Here is an 18,255-nt window from a genome sequence, read left to right as displayed (position 1 = left end):
GAAATGCCATTCTTTCCACATCCGTCAGCCTCTTAAGTTATTTTTTACATTCCCAAACATTAAAGTTCAGTCTTCAGGCCATAAAACTCTTGGCACAAAATTTTTAAAAAGCTTTCTAATGGATGTATAGAGTAATCTCCCTATGGTTTTAATTTGCGTTTCCCAGATGACTAATGTCGTGTTTATTGTATTTGCATATCTTTCTTTGGTGTTTTTAGGTGTTGCCCATTTTGAATGAAGTTGTTTGGATTTCTTTTTATTGAATTGTAAGTCTTTCCATATGCTGGAGGTGGCTTTCTGTACAGTCGTCTTTCTCCCCTTTAGCTGTAGTGGCCCCATAGTGTGATGACAGCTGCAGTGTTCATTTTTGCTTTTGTGTGTCCTGCAGAGGGGACTCTGATCCACCCTGCCAGGTCCTGGTGCTCTTAGGCCCATCCTCTGTTGGAATCACTAACCAGTAGCCTTGTTGGGTTCAGAGGGACACTTCTTTCTGAAAGAGGGATGTTTCTACCAACGGAAGGGAAGAGCAAAGCAGAAATGGTAGAGACTTTCCATTTCGCACACGCGTGTGACCTTGGGCAAGTTACTTAATACCTTTGTTCCCTCGTTTCTGCGTTCAGAAAATGGGGATGATAATCATACCTACGTTAGACGTTGTCAGAGGATTACATGAAGGCATGCAAAGGCTTAGTGCAGTGCCTGGCCCATCACTTGCACTTGACACATGTTTGTGGCTAGCACTGTTGTCATTGTCCTTGATCAGATCTGGCCAGAGTTCTGGAGGGTGACCAAAGTTCACATGCTTGGACTGCCCTTTGGGGCGCACCAGACCTGCACTCCTTATCCTTTAGCCTGAGCTCAGATGCCACTGTCTCCAGGAAGCCTTCCCCAGCTCTCTTGCAGATTCGTGACCTGTCTCCCCTCTGTGCTCTGTTTCCACCCACTAGAGATCATTTTCCATTCAAACGTATATAGTCCAACATTTTAACATAGTAGATGCCCAAGAAAGTCTTCTTGTTGAATAGAGAAACAGCACGGCTTATTTAGCAGACTAAGAGTGTAAAGTGAGGCATTTTTCTTGGAGCATGATAGTTGATAAAGGTGGGACCAAGTTGAACCCCAGGTTGTGGGGTTTCAACTTTAACTGGGCAGTGGGAAGCCAGTCCCCCAGAAGCATCAGCTTGAGGAAAGTGGCGATAAGAAGATCAGTTGTATTGAACTTGGAGAAACTTAGAGACAGAGGTGACCATGCTTAGGGAAAGGGTCGGGGTGTGCAAGGGATGGAGAGATAGATCCTCAGGAGATGCCAAATCCAATTATAATAGTTTTAAGCCATGATAATGTGACTACATATAAGTGACCTGTTTTTGGCCACTTTGCCAGATGGTTATGTGTGTTGTTTTGTTTGGTCTTCGCAGTGATGAGGTGAGGTCTGGGACTCCATCCCTGTTCCCTAGTAAGAGACTGGGGCTTAGAGAATGTAGACACCATTGTCCAAGGTGCACAGCCACGGCTGACACTGGAAGTTGAACCCAGGTGGGTCCCCTGAGACCGCCATTCCCACCACACCACACCCGCTTACCTGCCCAGGGCTGGAGGACAGATCAGCAGCCACGTTTTCCAGAAGAGCTGAGTTAACCGGAGTCCTCTGTCATGTTCTGAAGAGAGCTTCTGGGTGTGTCAGTGTGAAGGTAAACTCCCTGGAGTTTGCTCTGTCTGCATGTAAAGGAAGGACTGTGTTTTAAACAAAACAAGCCTGAGGTCTCTTGCACTGGCCTGGCTCTCCCAGACCAGGTCATCATGAAACCTGAACTTCACACTAAGCCCTACCTGGCAGGCCGCAGAGCTGGTTACGCTACCAGGGGCAGCATTGCAATGTTTGTGGTGGCTGGCTGAGCCTGGACACAGGAATTCCAAGGAGCCCTGGTCAGGGGCCTCATACTGTCAGTGCTGGTGGCCAGAGACCCCAGGGATCCCTAGGACCTCAGCTCCCCTCCTACACTGCTCATGTTGGGCCTTCCCATCTGTTTCCTGCAGGAACTCTCATGGTTCCCAACCACCCAGGCATGCTGGCTGTTGAGAAACAACAGGATTGAGAATTGGGCAGCCCTGGCTTTAATCCTGGCTCGACTGTCTGTCAGCTGTGTCCTTGGACACATCCTGTTGTCTCTCTGGGCCTTGGTTTTCTTATCTGGGTCCCATAGCTCCCGGTCTCCCAAGGCTGAACTCAAGGTGGCAGCCAAGGCTGCACTCTTCTCCAAGCCCGGTGTGGGGACACCTGACTTGCAGGCTCTCTCAGTACCCACCTGGCAACAGGCTCCTTGCAGGCTGTTGAGCTGAGGGTCTTCATTCCTCACCGGGTGTTGGCCGAGGGCCCCTTTAATTCCTTGTTTCGTGGACCTTCCAGAGCAGCTGACACATGGCTGACTTCATCAGAGTGGTGGTTCCAAAAGGGGGGGGCAGAGGAAGAATCATAGTCCTTTTTCCTTCCAATTTTTATTTTTGTGTGTGGCAAAATACAACATAAAATTTATCATCTAAACCCTTTTTAAGTGTATAGTGCACTGGTATTAAATACATTCATGTTGTGCAACCATCCATCTCTATAACTTTTCGTCTTGTAAAACAGAAACTTTGTACCCATTAATACCCCTGCCACCTGCCATTCTTTCTGTCTGTATAAATTTCACGACTTTAGGTACCTCATATAAGTAGAATTGTACAGTACTGACTGGCTAATTTCACCCAGCGTAACGTCCTCAAGAATCATAGTCTTGTGTAACCAAGTCTCAGAAGTGACATGTCATTACTTTTGTTGTAGTCTGTTTGCCAGAAGCAGGTCGCTGGGTGTAGCCCTCTCTCCAGGGGGATTGCCTGTGGGCAGGAGCACCAGGAGGTGAGGGTTACTGGAGCCGTGTTAGAAGACTACCTGCCACAGCCTCCATCTAGTGAGGAGTCCGCCCTCTTTGCCCACAGGCATCTGGATCCACTGGCCCTTATGCTTCCTCCATTGCTCACTTTGGATACCATGTGTTGTGTCTGTTTCCATGTCTGTTTCTCCCTTGAATGTCCAGTAGTGATTATGATAGGGCCTAGTGCAGTGAGTGGTGGGCCCTGCCCACATCCCGGCTACCCTTTTATTTTAGTGCCTGCCTGCCTGCTTTCCAGCCACCAGTTTCTGCATCTCATACGTCAGAGCATCTCTGGTGAAGGCCTGAGGTGCTGGAGGATTCATGCCCCCTGGGAGCAGCACTCAAGCAGTAGCTGCAGGGGTTGGTATGTAATACCTCAGCTCTCTGATCTTTCAGATGGGATGACTCAGCTAAACCCCATTACCGACAGAGGTCACTTGTCCAGGAACACCCTTGCTTGGCTGCTTTCCCTCCCTTGTTCCTGCCTTTACTCCCCTTCCTGTATTTTCTGTACCTTCCAAATAAACCACCCAGCTTAGGGTCTGCTACTGGGGATCCTAAACTGAGGTAGTGAATGACAAGAGTCAGGCGCATGCCTATTGAATAAACCACTGTAAGAGAATTTTGATGCCCATAAGAGGGGGTTGCGGGCACATATGTTGGGTGACGAGTTTGCTACGATCATGATAAATGAGGGGACTCAAGATCTTGGAAGAGTTGGAAAAACTTGGAATAGCTGCTTGAGAAGTTCATTTGGAAGTCAGGGAGGGTGTATCAAGAGGCTGCCAGCAGAAGGAGGCCAAGGCCGGGAAGCAGGGATGTGCAGTAAGAATCACTGGTACATGGTTCTTGTTTGTTGAGGCTGGCCGCCTGAGGCGTGCAAACAAAGGAGCGGTGGATTTACCCAGCGCTGGTGGAAGGACAAAGGAGAGAGAGGTCTGGGGTGAAGGAGTTACATGTTCCTGTGAAAATCTGATGAAAGCCTGGATCCTCTCGCCTAAAACTGATGATGGTAGTAGTAATATGTACACTTCCAGGCAGAAACTTAAAAATATTTGGGAAGCAGTATGCTCCTAGAACTCCTAGAGCCATCCCTAGAGCCCAGGGAGAGGGCTCTAGTTTCTGAGATGTTCATTAGTACTTCATTGAAATGGTGGTCCGAATGGTCCTGGCTGGGGAGAAGGTGCCTGGGTAGGAAGGCTGGAGAAGAAGCGGAGGGCCCAGGAGCTAGAAGGAGTTTTGCACCCAGAAACTAAGGGCTCAGTTGCACAGGCTCAGTTGCACGGTGGGCCTGAGGGTGGAGGTGGAAGTGGAAGGCAGAAGAGGTGGTATGTGCAGTCACAGCCTTGTGCCCAGTGGGAACAAACCCAGGTCTGGAGGCTTCCTGGTGTCATGCTGTCCCTGGATGATATGCTGTGTCCTTCACAGGGCTTGAGGATGATTGCCCTGGGGATGGCTCTCCTCGTAGAGCTGTTCGTCTATTGACAGCTCCTCCCCATTCAGGCCTGTGTGAGGGAGGACTTGAGTCGATGAGCTGCTATTCAGGTCAGAGCCTGCGGCAGCGAGCTCCATCCAGGTTCCTCTGTGCCTTTAGGCAGCTTCTAGCAGCCTGAGTCCGGTGCAAATGACAAAGCAGGTGCAGCCTTCTGTCCCCAGAGGCTTTGTAAGACATGGCTTCATAAATGTAAACTTCACAAAGCCGTAAGTGGTTGCCTTGAGTTGTTCCTTTGTGTCCAGGGGCCCAGGAGGCCTTAACTTGCCATTCGTGTTCAGCATCCTGACCTTCGCCTGTGTGATAACCTGTAGTCAGGCATCATGGAGGGGCTAAGTGGCCTTTCATCTACTCCCCCACCCTGTGGAGTCCCTGATGGCGGCACAGGTGTGGGGATTGCCCTCTCAGCTCCCTCCAGCCGGCACCACAGTACGTCACGGCCGTGGACGGTGTTCCCTGCCTCCAGTTGGATGACAGTGTAACTCCAGGGCAGCCTTCCAGAGCACTGCGTTCATCTGGTCACCATCTCAGAGACACTCAGGGGCTTTTCTTTGGCAACTGGTTAGAATCCAGGCAGCTCAGTCAGGCGTCATCATAGCCACCCCTCATTTTAGCTGTGATTTGTGTTACTACCTGACAGGACTCCTTAGTGCTATCTAGACCGTCTGTGCTCTCAGTGTCCCTGGCACCCCTGAGGCCCTCACCGTCCCTCTCCTGCCAGTCCTTGCCCACCTCGTGGCTCCACTCACCTTCTCCCTTGGCTGTAATCCTGCCACGGCTAATCCAGTACCTCATTATGGGGGTGCTCCATGACCGCTCCATCACTGGGAGTTCCTGGCTTGCCTGAGACATGTCTGAACACTTTGGTTACATAGGTGCTTGTTGTTAGCTCTTTCAGGGCAGATGGCAGGTTCTAGTGAAAAAGTGTGTGATGTCCATTGAGGAGACATGGGTTTGAGACCTTGCAGCACCCTGCGGGAGTTATGAAGCCCCAGCTAGTCACCTTGCGTCTCAGAGGACTATCGTGAGGGGTTGATGAAATGATGTGCCACACTGTCTATTGCTAACATGTCCATTAGTACCTGTCTCTGCACGTGCTATTTGTATACACACGTGTGTCTGTGTGGTGTGAGATGTGTGTGCATCTTGATGCTGCAGGGTGAATGTCAGTCACCCCCCTTTCACAGTGAGGAAACTGAAATCCAGAGGAGTCAAAAATGTTTCCAGGGCCATACACTTGGAGAGCTGGGATTTAAAGTTGGGTCTTTCGGTCTTTAAAAACCACTGACCTGCAAATGGCAGGATCAGTAAGACAGGCTGCACCCTGTTGGGAGCTGATGGTCTACTGTGAATTCGGCAGACGTTTTCCATAGAGGGCTAGATGATGAATGTTTGAGGCTTTGTGGGTTACACGGTCTCTGTTGTGAACACTCACCTCTGCCATTATTGTGGGAAAGCAGTCGTGGACAGGACGGAATGGAGTGGGCCTGGTTGTGTTCCAGTAAAACTTGATTTAGAAAAGCAGGCACTGGGCTTGATTTAGCCTGTAGCCATAGTCTGCCGACCCCTGATCTATGGGGAAGTGTGTAGGAATGTGGTTCATAAATTGCAAAGAACCCCTTGGAGACGTCTTCACTTTTGAAGGCCCATCCTTTGGGCCCCACAGTGCTTTACCCATAGTAGATGCTCAGTAAATCCTTATTGAGTGTGGGCCCATTTCTCCCTCATGTGCCGAGCTGACATTTTCACCCCTGCCCTGTTTCTTCTGCAGTACGTGGGTGCCCCGGTGGCTTATATCCAGCAGATATTTGTGAAGTCTTCAGTGTCTCCCTGGCACAAGAACCTCCTGGCAGTAGATGTGTTTCGTTCACCTCTGTCCCGGGCATTCCAGCTGGTGGAAGAGATCCGGAACCACGTGCTGAGAGACAGGTATCCCTGTCAGTGCCCCCAGCCTCCCTGAATCTGTTCCCTACTGAAGGTGGAGGGCATACGGTCCTCGGTGTGATTCCAGTGCACCAGCCAGTGCTGCAGAAATTGCACAAGTGAGAGTGGCAGGTGAGCCACTTTCACATTGTGCCCCACTACCCCTCGACCTACATGGATGGCACACATAGTTTCATCCACAGGTCTCAGACAGAGTAGGTGTCCACGGGGCTGACCCTGTGATGAGCTGACGGGGAACTGCCTGCCTCGCACCTCAGATGGCTTATTGCCCAACGGTTATGAGATGTGGATATGGTGGTGGTAGCCGAGCTGAGGAGAAGCACACTTCCCCTGGGGATCGCTTCTGAAGCCCCAGCCCGGGTGGCGCTCCCCAGCCTGTGCTGGCTTCACAGGCTGCTTCACCCGCTCCGCTGGGTTTTAGTTAGCTGAGGGCTTTGACATGCATTCTGGTGAATGAAATGAAGCCCCTAATTTTCACCCTCGCCTCTTTGCCCACTGAATTGGCTGAGGTGTCTTCATCGGTGGGAGGTTGTGCATGTTCCCAGAACTTACTTAGAGAGGCTTGGGCCCCAAATGTACTTTGGAGGTCAGTCAACCACATGGTTTGGTTGTTGGCCACCTAAAAGAACTTTCTCCTGCTGCCCTAATCCTTAGGCTCTTAGAGATACCAGGCATCTGGGAACCTGATGACAGAGGGTCCCTCTGTAAGTGCAGTGGGCCTGCCCTGTGCTCGCAGACACGACAGATGCCTTGTCCTATGTCCTGCACAGTTCCGGGACCAGGGGCCTGGAGGAGGTATGCCTGCAGGTGACCGACCTACTGCCTGGCCTCAGGAAGCTCCGGAACTTACTTCCTGAGCATGGGTGCCTGCTGCTATCCCCTGGGAACTTTTGGCAGAATGACCGGGAACGCTTCCATGCTGATCCTGACATCATTGGGACCATCCACCAGCATGAGCCCAAAACCCTACAGACCTCAGCCACGCTCAAAGGTACCCCAGGGCAGATTCCCTAGGGGCCCGCAAGGGTGCCTGTTGGTCACTATGTCCTTTTTGATGGGTGCTCTGACAGATCAGGGTTACCCTATGTTTTTTAGGGTGTGGGAGGGGTCCTTGGCGGCTCTACGGCAGCTGCCTTTTTCTGTCAGTACCTCCTGGTTTCCATCTGCAGACTTGCTATTTGGTGTTCCTGGGAAGTACAGCGGGGTGAGCCTCTACACCAGGAAGAGGATGGTCTCCTACACCATTACCCTGGTCTTCCAGCGCTACCATGCCAAGTAAGGCTGTCGGCTCGGGGCTCCTGGCTGGGAATGGTATGAAGCTTTGAGTAGTCCCTGTTCTGGTCTAGGGTGTCCAGAATGCCCCCCTGGGAACTTAGAGTTTTCAGGCCTCCTGTTGAAATGTTTCTCTCTCTTAGATTGAGGGATGCTGTCTTTTCACATTTGAGCGGGGTGACCTGACTCCTGGTTAAGAATAGGGACTAAGGCAGGGCTGGCAAATTTAGTGTCTTGATGCCTCCACTGGGCTTTCTTGAGCCTGTGGCAGGGGTCCCCAGCTGGAGACTAGTGAGCCTCATGTGGCCTCAGGCCTCCCCAGCAAAGTGCTGTAGGCAGCTCCCTAGCAAGGGAGAGAGTGCTTGAGATACCTCCGGTTGGCTGTCTTGGTGGGTGTTTGGCATTGATAGGTTGGGAAAGGGACGTTGAGGAAGGAGCAGGGTAGGGTGGGGTGGGGGGCTCCTGAGACAACTTGAGAATTCTTCCAAGACCCCTTAGAGACTGCAAGGAAGTTCGGACACCACAGAAAAGCCCCCTCCAACATGGGGAGGAGGGAAGCCCTGATGGGCCTTCCTTTCAGGGATTGCCTTTGCCCCTGGCCCAAGAGGGCCGGTCCATCTATCCCACCTGCTCCATGACCAGGTTCCTGGGCAGCCTGCGGGCCCGTCTGATGCTCCTGCACCCTAGCCCCAACTGCACCCTTCGGGCGGAGAGCCTGGTCCACGTGCACTTCAAGGAGGAGATTGGCATCGCGGAACTCATCCCGCTTGTGACCACCTACATCATCTTGTTTGCTTACATCTACTTCTCTACGCGTAGGTCCAGAGCACAGAGGCTAGGGGCTTCCTCCAAGCTAAACGGGCATTCCAGACCGCCTGCTTCCCTGCCTCTGGAGGTGGCTTGGGGAGAGATGTCAGACACGCCCAGGGCTTCATCCCCCAGCAGAGTCTCAGGGGCTCGGGTGGGTCCATGGCTTTTCTGGCTTCTCAGGAAAAGATCTTTCCTGGGTTAGGGTTCCCAAAAGACACACTCTTCCTCTGAGACTGGGAAGTATGAAGTATACATGGTCATCCTTTTCTTAGGTTAAACCAGGGACCGTCCCTTCCTCAGCTGTCAGGGCACACTCTACTCCTAGGAGCTCTGCACAGAAGGGCCCTGTGAGTCTGGTTCTGGGAGAGATGCAGCCCTGATGTGCCCTCTCTGCCCTCCAGGCAAGATCGACATGGTCAAGTCCAAGTGGGGGCTGGCTCTCGCTGCCGTGGTCACAGTGCTCAGCTCGCTGCTCATGTCTGTGGGGCTCTGCACACTCTTCGGCCTGACACCCACCCTCAATGGCGGGTAGGTCCCCACTAGGCTCCGCTGAGCTTCAGGGAGTACCCTCAGGCTGGAGAGCCCCTGGGCTTGCCGTTACCCTATATCTTCATGTTGTTATTTTGACATTTAAGAGGTACACTTTTTACCTTTGAGTTACTGGGTTTATATTCATATACGTGTATATGTAGTATATCTATATATACATATATATAGGCATGTGTGTGTACATACATGTGTGTATATGTGGAACGTGTATTCGTGTATGTGTATATAAGTGTGTATGCATATGTATACCCTTGTATTGCATGTGTGTGTGTGTATATAGGTGTCTGTGTGTTCACATATTACATATACTCCTGCATTCTACTCCTTGATGGCTTAAGGCACACACGGGTTTTCCCCCTTTTTTTTTTTTTTTTTTTTTTTTTTTTTTTTACTATTAAAACATTTAAGTGACTAATAGAATAGGTCATTTCAGAGTAAGTTTTTAAAAGACCATAAGCACCCAGGCGGCTCAGACAGTTGAGTGAGCGACTCTTGATTTTGGCTCAGGTCGTGATCTCATGGTTTGAACCCTGCATAAGCTCTGCACTGTCAGTGTGGGGCCTGTTTGGGATTCTCTGTCTCCCTCTCTCTCGGTTGTTCCCCTGCTTGCACTAGCATACACTCTCTGTCTCTCTGTCTCTATCAAAAATAGATGGATAAATGTCATTTAAAAAAAAAAAAAGACACAAGCACACTTGAATTTGCCGCCTTTCCAATGATATTTGCTTTCTTTTGTCCTTTATCTCCCAGTCGGCTGGAAGCCCTGTCTCCTAGGCCCCGCCCACCTGTCTGTTAGTGGTCACTGACTGGCTGTCCCCTCCCTGGCTTGTCAGGCCAGTTGCAGGAGCAGCAATGTTGTGTTCTCTGTTACTTCCCTTACTCGTAGAACACTTGCTTCCTTTCCTGAACCTGATGCTAACACCCCTCCCCCGTGGCTGGCTGCTGTGCCAGAGCCTCCTCAGAGCCCTCATTTCCACTGCCCCACAGCAGAGGTCCCATGAGGCACACACCTCAGCTGGTGCGCCCTGTTCATCTCCAGTGGTGTGAGCCTGTGGTCCCAGGGAGCTTAGTAGTCTCTCCAGATTCAGTCTCTCCAGAGCCGAGCAGGGCTTGGAGCTCCTCTCGTTCCGCTTCCGCTTAGTCCCAATGGCTTGGCCTGCAGTGCTGCCGAGGGGTCCCGGCCATGGTCCTTTCCTCTGGCCAGCAGAGTTCTGTGTGGGAGAAGGCTGCTCCGACAGCTGGGGCCTCCTCTGGCCCTCCTTCCGCTGTGCTGCATTGTCAGAGGCAGGGATGCTTGCCGGACTGAAAGCCGAGAACTGGGTAGGCAGAGGCCCTATGTAGCACAGCGGGGGAGTCTAGGGTTTCTGCTCTGTGCTTCTGGAAGTCACTCAGCTGCCTCTCACTACAGGCTTCAAACCCCACAGCCTTCCTGGGGCCCAAACCTGTTGAGAACCAGCCTATGTTGGGGGCCCTCCTCAGCACTGTCCTCACCCTCTCCCTCTCTGTCCTCAGAGAGATTTTCCCCTACCTTGTGGTGGTTATTGGGTTAGAGAACGTGTTGGTGCTCACCAAGTCCGTGGTCTCGACCCCAGTGGACCTCGAGGTGAAGCTGCGCATTGCCCAAGGTAACACGGCCGGCTGTGGGGGTGCGCCAGGGCGGGCGGGCGGTCTGTGCTGGGCTTCCTCCTGCGGGGGAGATGGGGAGCCCCAGACGTCACCCTTGCTTTGCCCTCTAGTGTAATCTGGTGTGGGCCACCAGGCCTTGGCAGCTTGTTAGCGTGTGCCCTGAGGAACCAAAGAGTCGCTGGACTTTACCGTGTCCTGGTTCACATGTCAGTAAGAACACAAACTGGACTCTGCTGTGGGACTCATGTGTTCAGTGGCCCTTTGTCCAGACTGGTACCTGGTGCTTTCTCTCCCTGCCACACTCCACCACACTAGGTCCAGGCTTCTGCGGCTGCTCACTTCAGAGACGCTGTCTCCACAACTGCCAGAAAAGGCCCCGTGGACTCAGTGCCAGGAGCTGGGGATCGGGGTTCTGAGGAAAGTGGGCAGGGAGCCTAGGCCTGAAAGTCTGAAGTGTTGCACTTCCTCCTCCGGACCCCAGGTCTGTGGGAACAAGGCCAAGGGTAGACTGTTTATTCATTCGAGGAACCTTCGTGAGCTCCTGTGAGAGGCCAGGCCCTGCAGTAGATGGGGAGCTCTGAGGATGTCAGGGGACATGGTGCCTTTCCCACCAGGGGCTCGCTATGGGGAAAGGGCTGGAGGAAGAACAGCTGGCACTTCCATTGCTCGGGCCTCTGCCACGTGTGGGCAGGCACACTCACACCATGCCCGTGCTGACCGGACAGGACAATCCGTGGAGGCCGGCTGTGCCAGAGTGGATGGCACTGCTCACCTTGGCACCCTGCCTCTCCCTGCCTCTGTGCCCCCCCTCGGCCCCTTCTTCATGGCGACTGTGCAGTGACGGCAGCACCTGGGGCCTGGGCCCCGGCAGCGTCCCGAGCCAGGGGCGCCGTGGTGGAGTCGCCGCCTCAGAAGGCTGGGCGCCCTCCCCGTGCCTCTCCCCGCTGAGGAGCACAAGGTTGTGCGCAGACGTGTGCTGGCCCCAAGGCCCTGTTGTTGTCCTCTGCAGGCCTAAGCAGCGAGAGCTGGTCCATCATGAAGAACATGGCCACAGAGCTGGGCATCATCCTCATTGGCTACTTCACCCTGGTGCCCGCCATCCAGGTAAGGCCCCGGGGCCCGCCACTCGGGTGAGCGCAGAAGCAGTTGACCAGTTCCCCAGCTGTGCAGCTCTGTGCAGGGTGCACCCTTCTCAACACAGGCACCCTCACCTGGGAGATGGGACCTCTCTGCTGCCGGGATGGTGGTTCTGTGCACAGTGCTCCTGGCAGCCCTGGTTCAGAGGTTCTCAGCCCAGTTCCAGTCACACCTGTTTCTCTTTTCTCAGGCAGAAACATCGTGGGGTCCCTGAATCTGTGCCCTCCTCTTTCCTAGGCTTAGCCCTGACCCCCATATGTGGCCTCCAGACACATGGCCACCACCCATTGCTCAGAGTGGCTCCTCCTCTTGGCCAAGTGCCTCACTCAGCTGTGGGGCTGTGAGCAGGTGGAGGAGGACCTCCACTGGGCCGGAACCTGGACTCGATGACTGTTGCTTGAGGGGTTGACGGAAGGGAGTGATGTCCTCCCTGTCCTTCCCCAACGCTGGTGGGCCTACTGAGTTGTGGGGGTGAGCAGAGAACAGAGGGCTGCAGGCTTTTACCCAGAGGACATCTGCAGGACATATTGCCATCTTGTGACATAGGAGCGGACTTGGCCACTGTGCCACCATGGGCTAGATCCCTCCTCTGCCCCCCAGATTCGAATGGCAGCTGTGGTGAAGGGCAGGGGAAGAAGGCTGAAATGTGAGCAGAGTTTGGGGAGCAGAGAGACTACCTTTATTCAGTTTCAAGGCAGAAATTAATTCCCTCCTGTCCTCTCGCCCACTTTGGTCCCTTGCAGTCACTGGCCAGGAAGCTTTCTGAGAGTCCTGATGATGGGTCAGCCTGGGCTTCAGGCAGGTGTTGGTCATAGCATTTGAGCAGGGCCAGGGGGTTAGTGGGGGAGGGCTTTTTGGGGGGCAGGCTGGTGGGGCTCAGAGCTTTCAAGATTGGACCAGGCCCTCTTCTCTCGGGGGATGGAAGATGTAGGGAAAGCTCACACCCTTCAGCCTTCTGTGCATAAAGGTGCATGGGGTCTCTGCTGCCCCCTGGTGGGGCAGTGGGAGCAGCTGGCACTGTCCCTCCTTGGCCACTCCCAGACTCAGAACTTACCAGCATCTCTTTTTTGCTGTGCTCTGCCTGCCACTGCCTTGCAGATTCTGAGGTGCCTGCAAGCAGGGAGCTGTTTCTCGGGTGCTAGGCCATGATGTCATCGTGTCCCCTCATCTCTGATTCCAGGAGTTCTGTCTCTTTGCTGTTGTGGGCCTGGTGTCAGACTTCTTCCTTCAGATGCTGTTTTTCACCACAGTCCTGTCCATTGACATTCGCCGAATGGAGGTAGGAGTGGGCTGTGCCTTGCCCCACCAGCCTCCCCCCTGGCCCTCGCCATGCTCAGGGCTTGGGGAGAGAGCAGTGCGGGCTTTGGTCAGGGGCAGTCCCCCGCCTCCCGTGCAGCCTTGAGCCCTGACTACCATGCCCCCAACAGCTAGCAGACCTGAACAAGCGGTTGCCCTCTGAGGCCTGCCTGCCCCCGGCAAAGCCAGTGGGGCGGCCGGCACGCTTTGAGCGTCAGCTGGCTGTGCGGCCGTCCACACCCCACACCATCACACTGCAACCGTCGTCCTTCCGAAACCTGCGGCTCCCGAAGAGGCTGCGTGTCATCTACTTCCTGGCCCGCACTCGCCTGGCACAGCGCCTTATCATGGTACCTGCCACCCCTGCCCTGCCCTTCGAGGGCCAGCACTCCGTTCCCTCCAGACTCTTGCACTTTGCCTTGGAGGTGCGGGTGCTCCTTAGGCCATCATGGCCCCATGAAGCCTGACTTTGGGAGGCTGCCCACCGTACCTTCCTGGCCAGACCCTGGTGGCTTCTGAGGTGAAGCCTATCTCTGGGAGAAGCAGCCCCGGGGGCATCAGGTAGAAGAGTCGTCATCTCCCGAGAGGGACCCAGGACAGGAGCCTGGTAGACAGGGCGGAACCACCATGGTTGGAACTACCATGGTTCCCTGAGCAGGGTTTCCCTGCTACATAGTGCGCAGGCATCAGAAAATTCTGGCCCAAATAATTCACTGGCTGGACTGGGGAGCGGCAGAGGAGCAGGGCTGGCCGTTGGCCAGCCGTGGTGCCCCCATGGAGCTACAGTGAGAGGGAGCAGGACTGAGGTCCTCTGAGGATGGGCGCACCCATAAGTGTCTCTGGAACAGGTCAGCCAGCCCGTCCTTCTTGCTGTGCTGACCATGGGAATGGTGGCCACTTTTTGATATGGGGGTTGGGGAAGTTCTGAGGATGCTCTTTGTATTTCTAGGCCAGGAAACCCAAACTGTGACCATGGAGAGGGAACTAGGTCCCTTTAATGGCAGTTGGCCCAGGTGGTAGTGAAAGGACATGACCAGGCAGAAGGGAAGACAGATTGGGGCCTGTGTCCTCTCCCCATCCCCAGACGTGAGGTCCCTGTGCTGCTGCTTCCTGGCACGACGGCCAATGCTGCCGGGGCTCGGGGCCACCCAGAGGCCACACTAAGCACCCACTGCCCCCTGTAGGCTGGCACGGTTGTCTGGATCGGCATCCTGGTGTACACGGACCCGGCAGGGCTGCGTACCTACCTTGCCGCGCAGGTGACAGAACAGAGCCCGCTGGGTGAGGGCGCCCTGACTCCCATGCCCGTGCCTAGCGGTGTGCTGCCTGCCAGCCACCCGGACCCTGCCTTCTCCATCTTCCCCGCTGATGCCCCTAAGTTGTCCGAGAACCAGACGTTGCTGGGAGAGCCACCTGAGCCTGGGGGTCCAGCAGAGGGCGCCCAGGACAGCCCAGTGCCAGAGGTAACCTGGGGGCCTGAGGATGAGGAACTTTGGAGGAAACTCTCCTTCCGCCACTGGCCTACGCTCTTCAGCTACTACAACATCACCCTGGCCAAGAGGTGAGCTGGGCTGTGCCAGGTGCCACCTCCCCACTCGGTGTCAGCTCACCCGCTCCAGAGGGGGAGACCCACTGGTTTGAATTCTGCGTTTCCTTTCACAAAAACAGCATAGGGCTGTGAGGTAGGAACTAGGGCTCAAGTCAGCAGCATTGCGCTCTGCTCCAGGGAGTCCCAGGCCGCTGCCAGCCCCTGGGCTGGAATGAGATCGACTCGCGCGGGCCTTCCCCCGCTCTGTGCCACGATGGGTGGTGGGGGCGGCCGGCAGTCGGCGGCGGTATGGGTACTGCTGCCTGTACCAGAGCAGGGTTGGGTGCCCTGAGCTGGGCCGGGAGGGACAGGACTCTGTACCGCCCCCACCCACCCAAGAGCGTCCCCAGAGGGTGGGCTTGGAGTCCGGCAGGTTGAGCCAGTCCGCCTGGCAAGCGGGGAAGGCCCTTCTGAAGGCACCCTGCCGACCGCGCCCCCCTCCCCCACCCTCCCCCAGGTACATCAGCCTGCTGCCCGTCATCCCGGTCACGCTGCGCCTCAACCCCAGGGAGGCCCTGGAGGGGCGGCACCCTCAGGACGGCCGCAGCGCTTGGCCCCCGCGGCGGCCCGGGCTGGGTGGGCCCTGGGAGGCCGGTCCCAGGGCGCCGGGGACAGCGCAGGCCCACGGCGACGTCACCCTGTACAAGTAAGGCCCGCGGGGGTGGGGGGTCGGCGGGGTGGGGGGTGGTCGGCGGGGGCCGGCGGCGCGCCTAATTACGTTCCCACCCGCGCAGGGTGGCGGCGCTCGGCCTGGCGGCCGGCATGGTGCTCGTGCTGTTGCTGCTCTGCCTCTACCGCGTGCTCTGCCCGCGCAACTACGGGCAGCCCGGCAGCGGGCCCGGCCGGCGGCGGCGCGGGGAGCTGCCCTGCGACGACTACGGCTACGCGCCGCCGGAGACGGAGATCGTGCCGCTGGTGCTGCGCGGGCACCTCATGGTGAGCGCTGCGGACCGGGGGGGCGGGGCCGGGGGCGGGGCCTGGTGAGCGCTGCGGGCCGGGGGGCGGGGCCGGGGCCAGGTTCTGCCCATGCCCACGTGCCCCGTCCCCGCAGGACATCGAATGTCTGGCCAGCGACGGCATGCTGCTGGTGAGCTGCTGCTTGGCGGGCCACGTCTGTGTGTGGGACGCGCAGACCGGGGACTGCCTCACGCGCATCCCGCGCCCGGGGTAGGTGCCCGGCCCCACCCGTGCCCCACCCTCCTCCCACACTCCCTGCCCGTCCCCCCCTTCCGTCCTCACTCTGTCCCCCGGCCCCCCCCCCCCCCCCCCCGACAGGCAGCGCCGCGACAGTGGCGTTGGCAGCGCGTTCGAGGCTCAGGAGAGCTGGGAACGGCTGTCCGACAGCGGGAAGGGGGGCCCGGAGGAGCCGGGGGACAGCCCTCCTCTGCGGCACCGCCCCCGGGGGCCTCCGCCGCCCGCCCTCTTCGGGGACCAGCCAGACCTCACCTGCCTGATCGACACCAACTTCTCGGCGCAGCCTAGGCTCTTGGAACCCGCGCAGCCCGAACCCCGGCACCGGGCCGGCTGCAGCCGTGCTCGTGACGGCCCGGGCTATGACTTCAGCCGCCTGGTGCAGCGCGTGTACCAGGAGGATGGCTTGGCGCCGGGGCCCGCGCCAGCCCTGCGCCCGCCCTCCCCTGGGCCCGGGCCGCCCCTGACCCCTGAGGAGGACGGGGTCTGTCCTCCTGAGAAGGGCTCCCCGTCCCTGGCCTGGGCTCCCAGCGCAGACGGCTCCATCTGGAGCTTGGAGCTGCAGGGCAGCCTTATCGTGGTGGGGCGGAGCAGCGGCCGCCTGGAGGTGGGCAGGGACCCCGGGAGTGGGCAGAGGGCAGTCCCCACGCGGCTTTGAGGGCCTCCCCGGCCCACAGGTGCTCACCGCCTCTGGGCCTGCAGGTGTGGGACGCCATCGAGGGCACGCTGTGCTGCAGCAGTGAGGAGGTGTCCTCCGGTATCACTGCCCTCGTCTTCCTAGACAAGAGGTGAGAGTACTGGGCTGCTTGCCCTGTCCCTAGATGGTCCCTTCCTCGTCCCTTCCCGGTACTCAGCCCCACATCTCTGAACAGGGGGTAAACCACACAGTGGGAGGTGACCACTAAAGCCCTCAGAATAGGCCCTTGACCACTGTGACAGCATGCAAGAGGGAAACCAGAGTTTTCTTTCCCCCATTAGCCTATCACTGCTGACCTGATCCGGTCTTGGCTGCATTTTCAGTGGCAGAAAAATGCTTTTTCAGCAGAATTTTTGTGTGAAAACTTCCCTTCCTGGTTGGTGCTGGACACCCCCCTCGCCTCCTTCCTTGGCACGCCTGTTGGCTGTGGGTGCTCCCTGGACTCCACCTGCTCACACTGCCTGCGGGCCCGGCCACCAGAGCTTTTGCTCCCTGTTCTGGGCTGATAAACCCAGGTCTCGCTGCGACCAGATGCCTCCTCAGCACTTCACCTGTCCGTCCGTGCTGGCCCTGCCCTCCGGGGTCCCTGATATCTAAGCTAGAGCTTTTTCTTCTCGGGGCCAGGGTACCTATTGCCCTTAGCTCTCAGGTTCTGGTGGCTGCTGTTGTTATTTTTGCCCCGTTAGGCTGTGCTTGCAAAGGCCATGGCTGATACCCTCCCCTCCAGCCTGGCCAAGTTCTTTGGGTCCCTTCACACTTGTAAATTCTTCCCCGCTGTTTGTTTCATCAGGTTTAGGGAAGGCCCCCAGGTCTCGGCCGAGCCCTCTGACACGATACTTTTGCAGGCTTTGGCTCAGGCCCTTCAGAGTCAGGGCTTGTAGGCCGTTTGCTGGAGTAAGATTTAATTTTTTTTTTTTTACTTTTTTTTTTTTTTTAAGTTTATTTTTGAGAGCGACAGAGACCCAGAGCTTGAGCAGGGGAGGGGCAGAGAGAGAGAGGGAGACAGAATCTGAAGGAGGCTCCAGACTCTGAGCTGTCAGCATGGGGCTCAGACGCTCAACCAAGTGAGCCACCCCTATTTTGTTTTTTAAAAATTTTTAATATTTATTTTCGAGAGACAGCAAATAGGGGAGGGGCAGAGGGAGAGGCTGACAGAGAACCCGATGAAGGAGCTCCAACCCACAAACCAGGAGATCATGCATGACCTGAGCCAAAGTCATGCTCAACCAACTGAGCAAGATTTTTTTTTTTTTTTTAATGTTTTTATTTTTGAGACAGAGCATGATCAGGGGAGGGGCAGAGAGATGGGGAGACACAGACTCTGAAGCAGGATCCAGGCTCTGAGCTGTCAGCACAGAGCTCGATGCGGGGCTTGAACTCACTAGCTGTGAGATTGTGACCTGAGCTGAAGTCGACGCTCCACTAACTAAGATTTTAAACTCCATTCACTTTGAGGTTTTGGGGCCACTGGGCAAATGCCCCCACCTCTGCTTAGGAATTCCTGGGCTGTGAAGAAAATCTTTTCTTTGTGAAAAAGGACGTAGAGTGGGTGGTACTTGGACTGAAGCTGCTTTAAGAGGGGACGCCCAACAGTACCTCCTGTGGCTCCGACACACAGCCTCTCCTTGGGGCTGATTGCCCCTCCGTGAGCTCCAGGCCGTGGAGGGGAACCCCACCCAGCACGTGCTTGTTTTTTTAACTTCTAGTCTCACATGATGTTCTCCAGGTACCACCTCACACA

General features: G+C 56.0%; 1 protein-coding gene across 1 annotated transcript in view; it reads left to right on the top strand.

The window, feature by feature from the left end:
- The window catches only part of SCAP (SREBF chaperone), a 70,892-nt gene that overhangs the window by 50,976 nt on the left and 1,661 nt on the right, over positions 1-18,255 (top strand). Inside the window, exons 4-18 of the mRNA XM_040445189.1 lie at positions 6,176-6,333; positions 7,119-7,339; positions 7,518-7,623; positions 8,263-8,435; positions 8,832-8,958; positions 10,492-10,604; positions 11,615-11,709; positions 12,923-13,021; positions 13,170-13,388; positions 14,223-14,599; positions 15,084-15,272; positions 15,361-15,562; positions 15,678-15,793; positions 15,902-16,424; positions 16,520-16,605. Coding sequence (XP_040301123.1) covers positions 6,176-6,333; positions 7,119-7,339; positions 7,518-7,623; positions 8,263-8,435; positions 8,832-8,958; positions 10,492-10,604; positions 11,615-11,709; positions 12,923-13,021; positions 13,170-13,388; positions 14,223-14,599; positions 15,084-15,272; positions 15,361-15,562; positions 15,678-15,793; positions 15,902-16,424; positions 16,520-16,605 — 2,804 coding nt within the window. The remainder of the gene's footprint in view (positions 1-6,175; positions 6,334-7,118; positions 7,340-7,517; positions 7,624-8,262; positions 8,436-8,831; positions 8,959-10,491; positions 10,605-11,614; positions 11,710-12,922; positions 13,022-13,169; positions 13,389-14,222; positions 14,600-15,083; positions 15,273-15,360; positions 15,563-15,677; positions 15,794-15,901; positions 16,425-16,519; positions 16,606-18,255) is intronic.

This window comes from Herpailurus yagouaroundi, unplaced genomic scaffold, assembly GCF_014898765.1.
Source record: "Herpailurus yagouaroundi ecotype Mexico unplaced genomic scaffold, PumYag 193, whole genome shotgun sequence".
In the NCBI taxonomy this organism is placed as follows: domain Eukaryota; kingdom Metazoa; phylum Chordata; class Mammalia; order Carnivora; family Felidae; genus Herpailurus; species Herpailurus yagouaroundi.
Note: the sequence above shows the minus strand (reverse complement) of the source record. Positions and strands in the feature narration are given on the sequence as shown.